The sequence below is a fragment of the Mytilus galloprovincialis genome, chromosome 4 (assembly GCF_965363235.1).
Source record: "Mytilus galloprovincialis chromosome 4, xbMytGall1.hap1.1, whole genome shotgun sequence".
NCBI lineage: Eukaryota > Metazoa > Mollusca > Bivalvia > Mytilida > Mytilidae > Mytilus > Mytilus galloprovincialis.
In genome coordinates this window covers 49724876-49740590 of record NC_134841.1, presented here as the reverse complement: position 1 = coordinate 49740590, position 15715 = coordinate 49724876, and the positions used below count along the sequence as shown (strand labels likewise).

Genomic DNA, 15715 nt, shown 5'->3' with positions numbered 1-15715 from the left:
GTTGTTTATTTTTTCACTTAGTTTGGAGTAGCAAAGTGCTGCCTTTCTGTGTTTGTTTTCAACATCAAGTTTTACATTATCATCTTTGGAGAAACAAAAAATGTCGGGAACCACTGTTTATGTAACCTTTTGTTGTCTTTAAGTCCTCTGTTACACTAAAAATTATTGTACCAGGTCCCCAGGTAGCTTTTATTTATTTTAACTACAATTAATGGTCAGTATTTGTTTATTATTTTTTCTAGCAGTTTTCTTAAATGGAAATTAATTTACATACAGGTCTAAAATGAAATTCATGTAATATTGCACACTAGAATTAACGCATGTTTTCAAAACTAATTTTCTTTCATTAGGAATATGTCATAGCTGTAGAGTAGAAGTCCTGAAGGAAAATCCAAATGCTGTTCAGGGAAGAAAGGTGAGAAAATGACAAAAACTTACAGCTGATTGCAATGAGTGTGTAGGCAAAGGTAATATCCTAGGTTAGCTAACTGGGTTAGCTTATCTCTGGGACTAGTCTACTCTTAAAGAGTATAGTTTACCTAACTAACCTAATAAAGACTTAATGGTCCACCTAGAAAGCAAGATAACTAAAGATATTTCCTTTGCTAACACACTTAGTACAATTGGCTGTAAAATTATATTAATAAGATTGTTTTCACGTGTTACAATATTATCTGCAATCTTACATTCATTTACTGAAAACTTTACATTAATGTTGGAATTGGTTTATATAATTATGTATACAGGGTATATTTATATAAGTTGTTAGTTACAATGTCATGGCTATGCATTTTTTCTCTCTCCAAAAAACTAAAAGATAAAAATGAGAATTGGTTAACTGTGAATGTGTCAAATCAAGAGACAACAAACAATCCGACCAAAAAACAGACCAAGGATATCAATGGGTTTTCAGTACGGCAAGACACATCTTTTGCATAAAAAAAAGAGTAAAATTTGTTATATATTGTATTAACAGAAAAACGTTTTTTCAATTTTAGTTGTCATTTACACATGAGGGAAGTGTACCAGACTTTAAGCTAGAATATCAGAAACAGAGGTAAAAATGCAATTTCTTAGAGCACATACCTTACATACAAGTGAAGGATGTATATCTTCAAATAAGATAATTCACTGATGTTCATTTCAGTTTGTGAACCTCAATGTATAAAAAATTGATGTCATTACCAATGACAAACTAAACTATTTAAAGAACTCACATTGCATTGTTTTACTAATAAAATCATCATAGAATCTATACCAGGATTAAAATTTTGTGTTTGTGCTAGACACATGTTTCTTCTACAAAGACTCATCACTGATGCATGAAGAAAAAAAGTGAAAAAGGCCAAATACAGCTGAGGTAATTTATTTCTGAAGTAGCAAAGCCTTTAAGTATTTCAAATGTTCACTACAAGGCCTTCAACAATGAGCAACATTTATATTGTGTACTAAAGCTATAATTGAGCTTTCATGACAAATAACAAAACTATTCACTGATAAATATGTAATTGTGGAAATAAAGGAAATTATTATTACTATTATTACATATTTCTAGCTATTCCTATGTTATAAAGTAGATATTTAAAATATTAAGAAATTCATGTAGAAGCCCAATATTATTTTTATGTTATTATTTTGTAGGTTACACCATCTGCTTTGGATGATACTGATAGTGAATTTCAGGTCAGCCAGGAAACAGTCTCTCAGTTGTCACAGTCATCAGAAGCCTCTGTGTCAAATTCACTTAAACTAAAATGAGTCCCTTAACAAGTTTCTTTCTATCTCTGGTGTTAATCCTGTTAAAGAATTGAATGTTTACATTAGAGATTCCAGCACCAGAACCCAACAACACTATATCAGCAAGGCCAAACAATGCATGGAACTGATGCTGTCAACGATATGTCCTGGGGAAGAGGATTTAAAAAAAAAGCAGTGTTTAATGATATGTCTACAAAAACAATGGAGGAAAATGCTACACTTGAAACACTACTTGAAATTTACAAAAGGGCTGATTCATGGACATTTCAGCAACAGATTCTGACAACCATTGTTAAAGACAAGGAATTACAAGATGTACAAAAGGTAAGGTTTTAAAATATTTAAAAGTAGAATAAACTTATAAATTATTACAATATTTTTATCTATTGGACAGAATAAGTATCAGCTATAAGAGACCTTCCATTCTGAGTTTAATACACTCATATATCGCGATCAGTATGCAGATTTTCGAAAAATTGCTAGTATTATTCACACAGTTTGGTTTAATCTTCAAAAATTGCAATAATAAATGCACACAGTTATATATCTAAATGTACAGTTTGCTTTTATCTAATTTTTGACCAAAAAGACTGCTTTTTTTATATATAATTAAGATGAAAGTCATAGAAAAAAATGTGAAAAATATGCCTGCATGACTGTGTATAGGTTATTGTATTTGCAATATTTATTGTATTCTTTTTCAAAAACCCAACTTTTTCATTATATGAATAACAGATAGCTGAGAGAGGGATAGAGCAGATTGTTATCCTGAGACTGAGAAAAAACATTGTCAACCGTGGCCGCGCTTTATAAAAATGTACTTCAATCAACACTTTTACAACCCAATGAATTTAAAAAAAAATAAGTATTCTTATTTTAATTGAAGATTCAGAATTTGCTTCAAGGAGAAATTTTTATTTTTAAAATAATTCTTCTCAATTAAAATGATTTTTAAAAGCAGTGAAGCAATGATATGTGGTATTGGATCTAGATTAAATTGTACAGTTTATGCAAATGTTTATATTTTTCCACTCTTTTTAATTTTCAGCTTATACCTGGATTGACTCGTTACAAATTCAAGCAAGCAAAAGAGCATATTGATCAATTCGGTGTAGGGGAACCAGTTACAACCAAAAAGCTATCAAGAGAAAAGTATACTGTAAGCCAGTTAGATCATTTTATTGACTTTATTACGTCTGGACAGATAGTCAAAGATCAACCCTTTGGTGAGAAGACATTGAAAATGGAATCAGGAGAAGTCATTATAATACCAACTGTTATACAAAGTCTTACACCTTCCTCCATTATTTCTCAGTATGTATTTTTATGGAATGAGGAGAATGTTAAACCTCTTGGTAAGTAATTTGTTATTCAAATGGAGTTGTGAAAATTCATAATTAAGCCAATTATATAAAAGCACTTGAGATAATTGTTAGCATTTTTTTTTTATTATGTTCTCTTTTATTATAAGTGATCTGTGAACATCATTCTATTGTTTCGAAATAATCAACAGTAATACCCTACGTTAATTATCTGAAGAAATAGGACGTTGATATGCAATTTACTGTATGTGAAAAAAACAACGTAACACAGATTGACACAAAGAAAAAAAATATTGGGCCAGATTTGGAATGCATACATTGTACATGACTTTGTACATATGTAATGGCAATTTCTACAAAAATAAAATAAGTAAGTGTACATGTATATGGTGGAACAGACTTTGGTATCAATGGACTTGACTTTGATTTGGCATTTTTGTAGTGTGAAATTTGCCTATTACCAATACATATTAGTTGATTTTAAGGTGTTTCCCTATTAAGATAATGTACTAAATATTGTACATAGTACATGGGCATATTCACAATTTTTATGTAAAATAGGGAGATTTGGTCTGGTTTCAAATGAGACAACTATCCATTATGTCCATACAACATTGATTGATGTAAGTAAGAATAGGTCACTGTGCATCCTTCAACAATGACCCAAAAAAGTCAGCTGTTAAAAAATTACATATTTTAGCTCAATACCATGCAAAATACCACCATGATTTTAGCTCATATTTTACAATTATGATATCAGTATGCTTTTTTAGAAATTGAAATGAAATTAATTTAATTCTTATTCAATGTTTTGTAGGGAGCAGTACACTGTACAAAATACTTGATGAATGCTCAGCTGTGGTCAGAAAAAGTGTTGAGGGTTTTTATAATTTCATCATGGAAGGGTGTAAAGGTGTTGATGAACTTGACAAAGTCATCAAAAGACTAGAGTTGCCAACTGTTATTAGGCCTACAAAAGGAGAAACATATCTTAAATCAGGGTTGAAGGTTAGTTTGAAATAAGTTTCTGAATAACTAGGATTACAAATGAATAAAAAATGGATCAAATACAATACAGTACCTCATAAGATTTTAAAACAAAAGGCAGTATGATTGCCAATGAGACAACTATCCACCAGAGTTGAAGTAAAGTGGATGTATAAGTAATTAAAGGTAACCATGAGTTTTAAAATATCTATGCAATGTCTGGAACATCTAGAAAATTGGTTTATTACTACATTTTATTTTAAACAATTTTTGTTTGTTTGTATGTATAAGAATTTTTGAAGCAATAGATAAATCTTGTTTTTTAAGTTTTATTCTATATGTTGATAAAAAAATGAAATGTTATAAATACTCTAATTTTAAATAATTTTAGTCACAGAAAAAAAAGTTATTTCAAGAGAAAGTTTGGTTATGGACCACTGCACATCATATGCTCTAAGCAGTCCCTCTGAACCAAATTATACTTCAGAATGTAATCATCAACATACCAAGCTTTGTGAAGATTGTGAAAGTCTAGAATTGAGCCTCAATACCATCAAAAAGAAAGCGGAGGAGCATCCATGGCAGAACAAAGAGGCAACAATGTATATGGTAAGATAAAAGATTATATATAACCTTGAAAAAAGTCTAACTTTGATTTTACAATGATACTTAAAATGTGAAAACAATAAGGTATCTCTTTTTTCAATTGATTCTTTTTGTATTCCATTACATTTTAAAGTTAGTCAAATTGATTAAAATTTACCTTGATTCGTCAAAATGTCCTTATTGTGATTTGTCAGATGTCTGAAATAATAACTATTAAGCCATAAGGAGATGGAAATCTCACGACATACGATCCAAGAATCAGGAGCAAGCCAGATCTGACATTGTACAACAAATGACAAACGAGGATTCTATAATAACATGTGACTGGGCAATGAAGTTCCTGACTAGGAAATATAGAGAAGGTAATTTTTGCTTATCTGATTTAAAATAACACTGATAGAAACAAAATTTTAAGTAATGCACTAGATGAAATATTTTGGTATGCCTCATGCACTCATCTATAGGTTGGTTGTGAAATAAGGTCAGTTTGGCAGGCAAGTCATCTTTATCTCATAAGATATTAATCTATGCAGAGTTGTTTTCATAATGGAACAAAGAGTGTAAACCAAGTTTTGACATAAATAATGACATAAATAATGACATAATAATGACATAAATAATGACATAATAATGACATAAATAATGACATAATATGTAAATCTTCATATTCACAAGAAATTTTAATCAGTTAACTTTTGTAGGAGGTCTTTGATACTCAGGAATCTAGTAATATTTTATTTGCCCAGTGTCAATGTAACGGGTGTTGTGTATGTTAGCGTGTTGACAAAGCTTCTTTCATTAAAATTGTTAGATTCAAGGAGAATAACTCTTGCAGAACACTGTATATATAATCCAGTTTATATTTTAAAACTTTCGCATGACTATTTCATGAGCCATTTTTTTACTTCATAATTTGACAATATTTTACAGGCCAAGTGGATTGGCTTGCCAAAAGAGGAATACACTGGCACATATCAGTTACATTGTTGAAAGAAGGATCTTATTTCTCATCTTTGACACATGTTCACATTTTTGAATCACCAGTATCCCAGGATGCATCTATAACATCTCAAATCTTGGTAGATGTAGCTAGAGACATTCTTCAGCATAAGCCAGGACTGAAAAAAATAAACTTTTTCTCCGATAATGCTGGAAGTTATAAATCTTCTTCAACTATCCTCCGGCCGCCAGATGCTTCACAATGATCTTGGCAATAATATTGCTTCATACAATTTCTGTGAGGCTCAAAATTGAAAAAGGTATTGGAATTATTTAGTGGAGTATTTTTATTTTCTAAAAAATTGTATTTTTGCTACATCCAGAACTGAAGTTATCTAAATTTTATACAAAATTTTTTGACAATTGATAAATTGATAAATTGTAAATATGATATATGTTAGAACATTGATGAAATGGAATAAATTTTGAAATAATTTTGAATAATTCAGACAGCATTCTACTTCCATGTCTGAGAAACATGTAAATGCTTATTATTTTAAAAAAACTGAAATTTCAACCTGTAGCAGGAAAGAGCTTAAAATTTATAACTGACCTATATAACAGATATAAACAAATTATGTTATTAAAATTCCAATAATAATTCAAATATTTCTTAGAATTATATATTATGAGTAATATATGAAATATTGAATTGAATTGAATTGTATATTCTTGATAAATTTCACAAAGACAGACGAATTCTCATGAAATACAAGTATACACATATTCTTAAGCATAAAAAAGTAGAAGGTTATGAATGATGGGGGGAAAATAGTCAATTTTTTTTAGATGCTTGTGTTGTAAAGTTTAAAGTATGTTTGGTTGTTAGTTTTCTGAATTATCAAGAAAACTTTTATTTCTGCAATGTATAATAATTTAAAGTTTTTTGCATTTTAGGGCCATGTGACAGACATGCTTCTCATATTAAGCCCATTATAAGGCGATACATTAACCAAGGCAATGATGTGACTTCAGCTTTGCATATGAAACAGGTATGAACATGTCCTTAGCTAGATTTTATTCTTAACAAAAGTACAAAACTGATACATGTATATAAATGTGTCATATTATTTCAAGACAAGTTGTATCCACTCGTTTTTACCCTTACCACACAATCACCATTCAGGTGATGTGAATTACATGTATATAAAGTTAGATTGACATTCCTCTGCATAGAATGTGATGAGATATTTCTCCACTTGAGACATTTATCTTCTTTATTTATCTAACTGCCAAGAGAGGTAAAATACTATATTGCATGAAATTTTGAGGTGTAATCTATTTCTCTTAAGTTATAGATTATATATGTAAACAAAATTCTTTTGAATGATCTGTAAAATATGTGTTTTTTTTCTTATTGATATTATCAGGGGCATTTGCCTTTTTTTAACATCAACGAAGGAAATTCAGCGGAAATCAAGAATATGTAATGTCGTAATTGAGTTGTGATTAATGGAGAACTGAGTTTAAATGAATAAAAAAATCACAACAATCAGGGAAAGTATATATTGGCTCAAATAAACCAATGATATCAATCACTATGTTGGATGTTATCATTGAAAATATTTTCGATCACAACACCACCCTAGACAGGATAAAGTGTGCTTTTGTATTTGCTCCACCAGATAGAAAAGTTGTGTTCACACATTTCATTTTGTGCTTGGGGGTCCATACAATGAAAAATTGAAATATAATTACCTTTTCAAAACAGATTCCTGATGACAAAAATTAATGGAGGTAACAGTGGATTATGTGAAACTTTTTGTTTTCAGCTTTTGATGTCCATTTTTATGTGCAAGAATTTGACGTTTTAACAGATAAATATAATTATACCCCCGCTTTAAAAAAGGGGGGGTATACTGTTTTACCTCCGTCTGTCAGTCCGTCCGTCCGTCCATCAGTCCATCAGTCCGTCCGTCAGTCAGTCAGTCCGTCCCACAAAACTTTCGTCACATTTTTCTCAGGAACTACACATCCACCCTTTCTGTAATTTGGTATCAACATTTATATATGTCAGCCATACCGTGTGATGCGTTTTCAGATTCATCACTTGACAACTTCCTGTTTACCGAACACTTGTATGATTTTACACATGATAGCCAAATTGAAAATTTTCGTCACATTTTTCTCAGGAACTACAATACAAGGATTTCTGAAATTTGGTTTCAGGATTTATACAAGTCAGCTTTACCGTGTGATGCGTTTTCTAATTCATCACTCGACAACTTCCTATTTACCGAACACTTGTATGATTTTACACATGATAGCCAAGTTGAAAATTTTCGTCACATTTTTCTCAGGAACTACAATACAAGGATTTGTGAAATTTGGTTTCAGGATTTATATAAGTCAGCTTTACTGTGTGATGCGTTTTCAGATTCATCACTCAACAACTTCCTGTTTACCGAACACTTGCATATTTTTACACTATTAATATTATCCACTTGCGGCGGGGGTATCATCAGTGAGCAGTAGCTCGCAGTTTCACTTGTTATTTACTATAGTACGTTTGTTTTCATTGCAGGCCGTGGACAAAGAGCAGAAGCCTTAATTAAAAGTTAAAGTTGCTTCCTCAGTTCTTGTTGTAGATGCAAAGTCATAAAAATGTTCTATTCCATTAATTTCAAAGCTGTACAATTTCCAGTACTTCAGTATTGGACTGAGAATGTGGAAAGCCTATGCTGTTGGTGAAGGTATGTAAGCTCCAACAAACCAAAAAACTTCATTTTTGAATTTTGTTTATAAATCAGCTTTTTTTTAAAAGAAGCCATTAATAAATGTTGACATACAGAAAGGTCATGCATGTCATTTTTAAATTAAGAAAAAGACAATCTGAAGAATAGCAACATATTTTATTAATTCAGTCGCAAGAAAAAAAGGAAAATAACAAAAATACCAACCAATGGAGGAAAATTATAAACGGAAAGTGTGTAATCAAATGGCAAAATCAAGAGCCTAAACATGAATAGATAACAACTGTCATATTCCTTACTTGGAGCCTTATCTAGTGGGGAAAAAAATAAAAGTTTCTTGAGAAAATATCTTAACAATTTTTGACAACTTTTGCTGCACCCATCACTGTTGCTGAAAAACTATACCTATGTCTTGCTTTCAGATATGAGACAAAAATCTTTTGGCTGTCTATCAATTACAGACATTATTTTTCAATTTGAGAGAGTAATTTTTTTCATTTTGTACCAGAATTAAGTTCCTACCAAAAAGGATTTCTACTGTTAGCAAGAAAAGTTGTAAATAATGAACCAAATAATATATTGTCTAATTTTGTGAGAGGCCATCTTCAGTACTGTGTCATCTAGCAATGTTCTGTTTTAATGTAGGAGTTAACACATTCACACCAATAGCATAATTGTTCCTTATATTAATCTTGTTAATTATGTTTTAATTTTTAGGTAAAATGTAGCATGTTGATCTATTGTAATAAAAATCCATAATATCTTATAGAATTTGTAGATTTATCTAAAAAAAAAGTCCTTATATTTGTATAAAGTAACATTGGTTTATAGTGGAAAATTGTTTTAACGTTAAATAAGCTACGATTAAAAATTGCTTGCTAGTCCCTCTCTGTGATTGATATTAGATAACTCTGGCTAGTTTCCCAGTCAATCTATCATGAAGGGGAGATAAATAATTTGTCTTTCATTTACAGTCTCTTTTAAAATGATGAATGGTTCTTTATATTGGTATGTACTAATCATTTTAAACGTTTCAAATTTATGAAATTATATTCGTACATCAATGTCTTTGATACACCAATAACAAAAACTGAAATATATTGAATTGATACATTTTGTCATTTTTCAAAATTAAATTAATTATAAAATAATGAATCTGTTAAAGGAAGACAATACTCGCATAACTTTTTTTTCCGAATCAGCACATAATACAAAGGAATGTCACTCTTGCATACAAATGGCACATCAATATAATTAATTAATTGCAATACTCATATAAGAAGACCCTATATCAGTACTGAAAGAATAACAATGAGATGAAGAATAACGATCAAGAGTTGTTGGCGTAATTTCTAAACTATGTTAAAAATTAATCTGGAGTTGTCTCTCTTTGTTTGTTGTTAATTATAATTCACAAATACCAAAATTAAAATACTAGACTTTCTGTATATTACACTCATTTGTGTAGAGGTTCGATCCTCTATTTCATTTACAACTTATACAAAAACAATCCTTTGAATTAAACACACATTTTATTACACCAACTTGTAATTACATTTTCATTACTAGAATATACATTTTTACTTTGTGGCATTACTTTGGCTACAGAGTATTCTATAATATTTTGTTGAGGCGCCAGGGTGACTACCGATTACCTATACACAATGGCTATCAGCTGACCTATGTTGACATAGTGTCATTAAACCCCTGGTAGTTACACAGTTACACCACCACCTACCATGGGGAGTGACCGGGGAAAACATTTGTATTACCAATGCTCCAGTTATTAGTGTCCCACCTGTTGGACAGGTGTAGGCCTCCCCTCTATAAGATGAGGTGGAGGAGGTCTCAGAGTCACCCATCTGTAGACCCCACCGTTACCACGAACCACATTTTCCAAACCTGCAAATTTTAGAACTTGTCAGGCCCAGAGCAAGGGCTGAGTGAAATAATCCCCAATCACTACCAGTCTCCCTGGACCGCCACATGAGAGCCCAAGTCAGCTACCAAATCTGACATGGGTTCTCACCTCCACAAAATTTTCATTATTGAATCTTTGAAGAAGTTAATTTTGTTGTGCGTGTGAAAGACTCAACCCCCCCTCCTTTGTATATTATTTAAGAAAATCTGATTTCCAGTTTGTGACAAATGAGTTCCATCTGTTCTGTATAAAGACACTTCACTTGCCCTACTGTTCTCATGTAATATAGCTCATCAATATAATTAATTAACTGTGCATTCCTGCTCCACCTTCAATGAAGATTCGAAATTATAAATATAACCCAAAGTTGTCAACCTATAGGATAGTGAAGACTAATGAAAGCTAACACACTGTAAAAAGTGTTTCTTTGAAATGTTTTAAAACTTACTCAGAAAAAAATTCCAAAGGTGACTGGGTATAGAATTATAGTCCGGTTGATTCTAATTTGCAGTAAAACTCTTGTCATTCATTTGGCAGTATAGGTTGTAAAAAATTGCTGTTGATCTGCTTAGAATGGTTGCCTAACATCTAATACCTTGCTTAAAGAGAGTATTATGCTGTATGCAGGTTAAAATAACCCTAATGCAACAATCATTTGAGATTTCTTTAGGTGGTTTGTTGCACAACACAGCTACTTTTGCAAAGGTACTATTTCTGTACTAAAAATCTGTAGTACTGGAAATTTACTTTGAATATTCAGTACTATTTTGTTACTTTAAAATTATTGTAATATTTAGGTACCTGTATTTTACAGTACTTAATTTGTACTTGAAATTTAGGTACTACAGATTTTTGGTTACTACCGTTACATTTTCAGCATTTTGAAAGTTTTTCTATTTCAAATCTCTTAAAATTATGATTTTCAAATATGGAATGTTGTATTATTTCTGTACCAAAATATTTAGTACAAATCAGGTACTGTAAAATACAAGTACCTAAATATTACAATAATTTTAAAGCAAAGAAATAGTACTAAATATTTAAAGTAAATTTCCAGTACAAAAATGTACTACATATTTTCAGTACAGAAATAGTACATATGCAAAAGTAGCTGTGTAGAAACACTAAATATATGGCCTATCCATTATACCATCAGCTAAAATATTGAGTAATTTTTTTATTTTCCATTTTTCATCCTTGTCTTCCCCCTATTACAAGCACTGCCTGTTATATCAATTGTTCATTTGTTCTAAATGTGCCTGAAAAATTTGCCACTAGCCATAAAGCAAACACTAGTCAATCTTCATGGTGTCAAAAATCACAAAAATTGAAGGTAATACAGTTTGTTTTTTTTCCCTCATTTTGTTGTGTCCATGACTGCAGTGTTTCAAAGATTTATGCAACTTGAATATTATTGGTATTTTAGAAATCACCACAACCTGCATAATGCGAGCAGAATGGTCTTTTGTATTTGTATTAAAATACGTTTTTGTCAAAATTATACTTATTTCAGCAAATGGACTGCCAGCACTATTCGTTGGAAACAGATTCAAGAGAAACTACTGTATAAGTTTAAGACCCTACAAGGACAATAATTTTTATATACATTATGTTTGTATTCAGTATAACTTAATTATATGTAAGTTGTTTTAGTTTTTCTTCTGTAAATCACAATAAAAAACAAACTGAAACTTTTTCATCTTTTTTTTATTAAATCTATGTATCATGGTTAAATGATTTCCATAGCGACACTGTTAAAAGTTTATTTCCAGTATTTACAAATACATCTAAAATGTTTGTTATTATATTAGATTCAACGAAATATATCTTTCAATCTTTTTTAGTGCAGTATTGGAGTTTAAAATAACTTTTTGAATTTTTTGCAAATTAGAAAAAAAATTGAAAATTAAGGATTTTGTTTCCATGGTTACAATATTATACGACAAATTTACCCATAACTTTTTTGCCTCATTTGTAAGATTGAATGATGGTGTTTCTAAATTTATTATGTACATTAATATAAGTGACCGCAAACAAAATATGGTGACCATTCAAAAAGAGTATTTTTTTTACCTAATGTGACCCACCTCAAAAGGGGAATATACGTGTATGTGTCTATGATTTTAAATTGTTATTAACATATAAGTCGTTAAATTCAAATATCAATATGCATATATTCAATAAAATCATGAAGATTTATCTCTTTCTTATTTTTTTTATATGAAATATTACGTTGAAGATAGCCTTTTTCAGGTCAAAATATAGATTTTCAATAGGGGTAAAATTTGTCATTGGTTGCTATGGCAAATGTTATGTATAGCAACCAAAATTTTGCTATTTTTTGTTTTTTTCATTAAGTTTAGTTAGTGTGTGAAGTTTGAAGAAAATCCATGACCATGAGTGCCACACTCCCTATATCAGAGTTAAAATAGTTACAGAGAACCAGTACATGTATTAAACATTATCATTCACAAAGATACAAAGTAAATTCAATAACGTCCGTATTTTTTTTTTAAATAGGCGGATCCAGGGGGCTGGGGGCCCCGATCCCCTCTTTTGTGGAAAAAATAGGTTGATAATATAGGGAATCACTGAAGCATGACCCTTTTTTACATAAACTTTTGGATCCGCCACTGTTTTATAATATTTATTGGAGATTAGTTGATTTGTATGAGAATTCAATTGATTTTTTTTATATCAAGCACTGTGTTTTAAAAATTTGAGATTTTTTTGGTAATTGTAAGCAATGACTATTTGTTATAAATATAACGTGTTGTACAGAAACACATTAAATTCTTACAAAAATTTAACTGTAAATAACTTCTTAACTTATGTAATTTTCTCAAAAAAATATCATCAGTTTTCAGTTTTAATGGAAAATAATATGAAAGATTTGTTTTGTAGGATTTTATCAAAGCCACTGGATCCGACGAAATGTTGTCCGAGATATACTACAAGGTGTATGATTATGAAGTACTGGGAATGAAGAAGGGAAACTATTTCAGGAAATCAGACTTAGAAAAAATCTTTGTTTGACAAAATGGAGAGGCGTAAAGGTAAATCTTCTTTCTTGTATATTTACCATATTTATGGTATTGCTTTTATTTATATTTTAAATTGTAAGTAACTCTGAATAAAGAAAATCTTTCCAAATATTTCGAACTGTTGTTTCTGAGTAACTGCATATGAAAATTTACATAGTAGTATATGTTGGTTGTTATTAACAGATGAATACAGCTAGATTTATAGTGCAAAGATATTCAACCTGTTCAAAGAGATCAAACCCTTTAACTACAATTTAGTTTCATTTAGTATTTAATATTTTATTTTAATAATTATTTTAGAAGGCTGTTTCTTCCCCATAAATGGCAGAATTCGAACAAATCCAGTAAGACGTGATGAAGAAAGAAGAGGAATTATCAACATCAAAATAGGTTTGTTAAGTATTTACTATCAGGATGGAATGCTCCAACCGACTGATTTTGAATTATATCCAAATCAATTCCTTAAATCAATTTTCAAAATATTTTTTTTTTAAACTGAGAATGATCATCCCAATTCCCTATCTCTTGATTCTTTATACAGAAGAATACACGATTAAAATCCACCATCTTTTTTTAAGTTCAAAATGCAGAACCAAGAGTTTGAAAAACATACATTTTAAGTAAAACTAATCCTTCTTTTAGATAAATTGTCAAATTGTAAATTATGTAAGAATGAGAAGATGTGGTATATAAACAAGAAGATGTGGTATACATATATAAGGAGATTTGGTATATAAATAACAAGATGTGGTATGAGATATGACATTATTGCAAATAAAACAACTCTAGTTGCTTCATGCTTGCCAGTAAATGAATATATTTTAGTTTGTAGTATGTATCTTATGTTTTTTTTTATTACAACAGGTTACCAAGTCAAATTAAAATTATCTTTGATGGACGGAAATGTTGGTTTTTGTTGGGTTAGACAGAATTCATTCTTTAGAGGGAAGACATGGGGATTTTATTTCCTGACACCAGAAGATCCAACAACAACATCAACAATAGGTGTGCCATCAGTATCATCCCTCAAAGCTATTCCAACAATTGAAGTTACCGATTGTTCTGACGATAATAGAAGACAGGGAGATAATCATGTGTTGTAGCCCAGGAAAACGACAAGCACGAAAACACAGAAAAGAAAGAACAAGAAGATACAATTGTAGTACCTATAATCAAGAAACTTATTGCTGAATGTATTCACGACATTTGTCTTGAAGAAAACATATTGGGAATTTGAAATTAACAATTAAATGAATGTTTGAATTTAATCTAGTAAAATTATGGAAAAAAAAGAACGGTTGTGGTACTATTTATGGAATATTAAACTTATATAAGAATAAGGAGATGTGATACTATTGTCAATGAGACAGTAATTGAACTTAAGAATTCACCAAAGACCAAATGACAAGCTAGGATGTAAAAAACAACAGAACAATGTACGCTTCCAACAATAAGAAAAACGCAAACCGTATACAGTAAGCAAAACAAGACCATACCATCTTCAGCAAAGAGCAAAATCATTCTGCATAGTATGCAAGAAAAGGGCAAAAATAAGAAACTCTTGCAACATGATCTGCATTTACAAACGAATGATTACAAAAAGACATATTGAGTGCAGGTGCGGTTGGGGCATTAACCCTCCTTTTTTCTCTCTTTTCTTGCTCTTTTGGTGTTCAATATCAAATTGTTTTAATAATATTTTTCAAATGAACTTTTTTTAAGTGTTCAAAATCTTACAACTGTAACTGGGAGTAGCAATATGTATCGACTAGGTCATTATAAGATCGTATGGATAAGAGCACATAAAATATGGCAAATAAGTTAAAATTAGAAGAAAACTTAATATTTTTTTAACCCTCTAACAAATAGACCTGTGTTGTTTCACAACCAACGATCTACTTAAGATTAAGTAATTAAGAACTTTGTTTAAATCTTGCATAAAAAAAGTGGATCCTAATGGTATGCAGTTTTTGTAACTAACATCGAAAGGAATAAGTTAATGATCGGAATGTACAAATTATGTAGCTGCGAACATAAGGACGTTTATTATCAATAAATATTTCAGAGTCTAGCCAGGCTAATTTGACTCTAGCAGAAGGGGTGAACTCTATACTTAATTTAGAATTAACCATTTACATTTATTTTGATTGTTCAATAAATGATTATGCATCTTTCAACTGAACTGAGCAACCTTTCAATTTATATTTCATATAGATATATAAGAAGATGTGGTATGAGTGCCAATGAGACAATTCTTCATCCAAGTAAATCGAACAGCAAGCTATAAAGGGCCCCAACAATTACTAGTGTAAAACCATTCCAAAATGGTCTTATTTATATATAAAAAAAAAAAAAAAAACGAGAAACACTTTATATGAACCACAT

At 30.4% G+C, this 15715-nt stretch overlaps 2 protein-coding genes across 3 annotated transcripts; both read left to right on the top strand.

The window, feature by feature from the left end:
* The first annotated feature begins 996 nt into the window (after positions 1-996).
* Positions 997-9093, top strand: LOC143071044 (uncharacterized). The gene is made up of 6 exons (XM_076245125.1): positions 997-1057; positions 1642-2082; positions 2807-3113; positions 6570-6664; positions 8302-8365; positions 9083-9093. The coding sequence occupies exons 2-6, from the start codon at positions 1873-1875 to the stop codon at positions 9091-9093; spliced, it is 687 nt and encodes a 228-aa protein (XP_076101240.1). The 5' UTR covers positions 997-1057; positions 1642-1872.
* On the top strand, positions 4040-15074 carry LOC143072351 (uncharacterized). 2 transcript variants are annotated; one of them, XM_076247243.1, is made up of 9 exons: positions 4040-4088; positions 4459-4676; positions 5604-5932; positions 6570-6664; positions 8197-8365; positions 11800-11925; positions 13191-13342; positions 13631-13720; positions 14195-15074. In XM_076247243.1, exons 7-9 carry the CDS (start codon positions 13327-13329, stop codon positions 14431-14433), a joined length of 345 nt encoding a protein of 114 aa, XP_076103358.1. In that variant the 5' UTR covers positions 4040-4088; positions 4459-4676; positions 5604-5932; positions 6570-6664; positions 8197-8365; positions 11800-11925; positions 13191-13326; the 3' UTR covers positions 14434-15074. The 2 variants fall into 2 exon arrangements, with proteins under 2 accessions (XP_076103358.1, XP_076103357.1); XM_076247242.1 differs by lacking the exon at positions 11800-11925.
* The last annotated feature ends 641 nt before the right edge of the window (positions 15075-15715 follow it).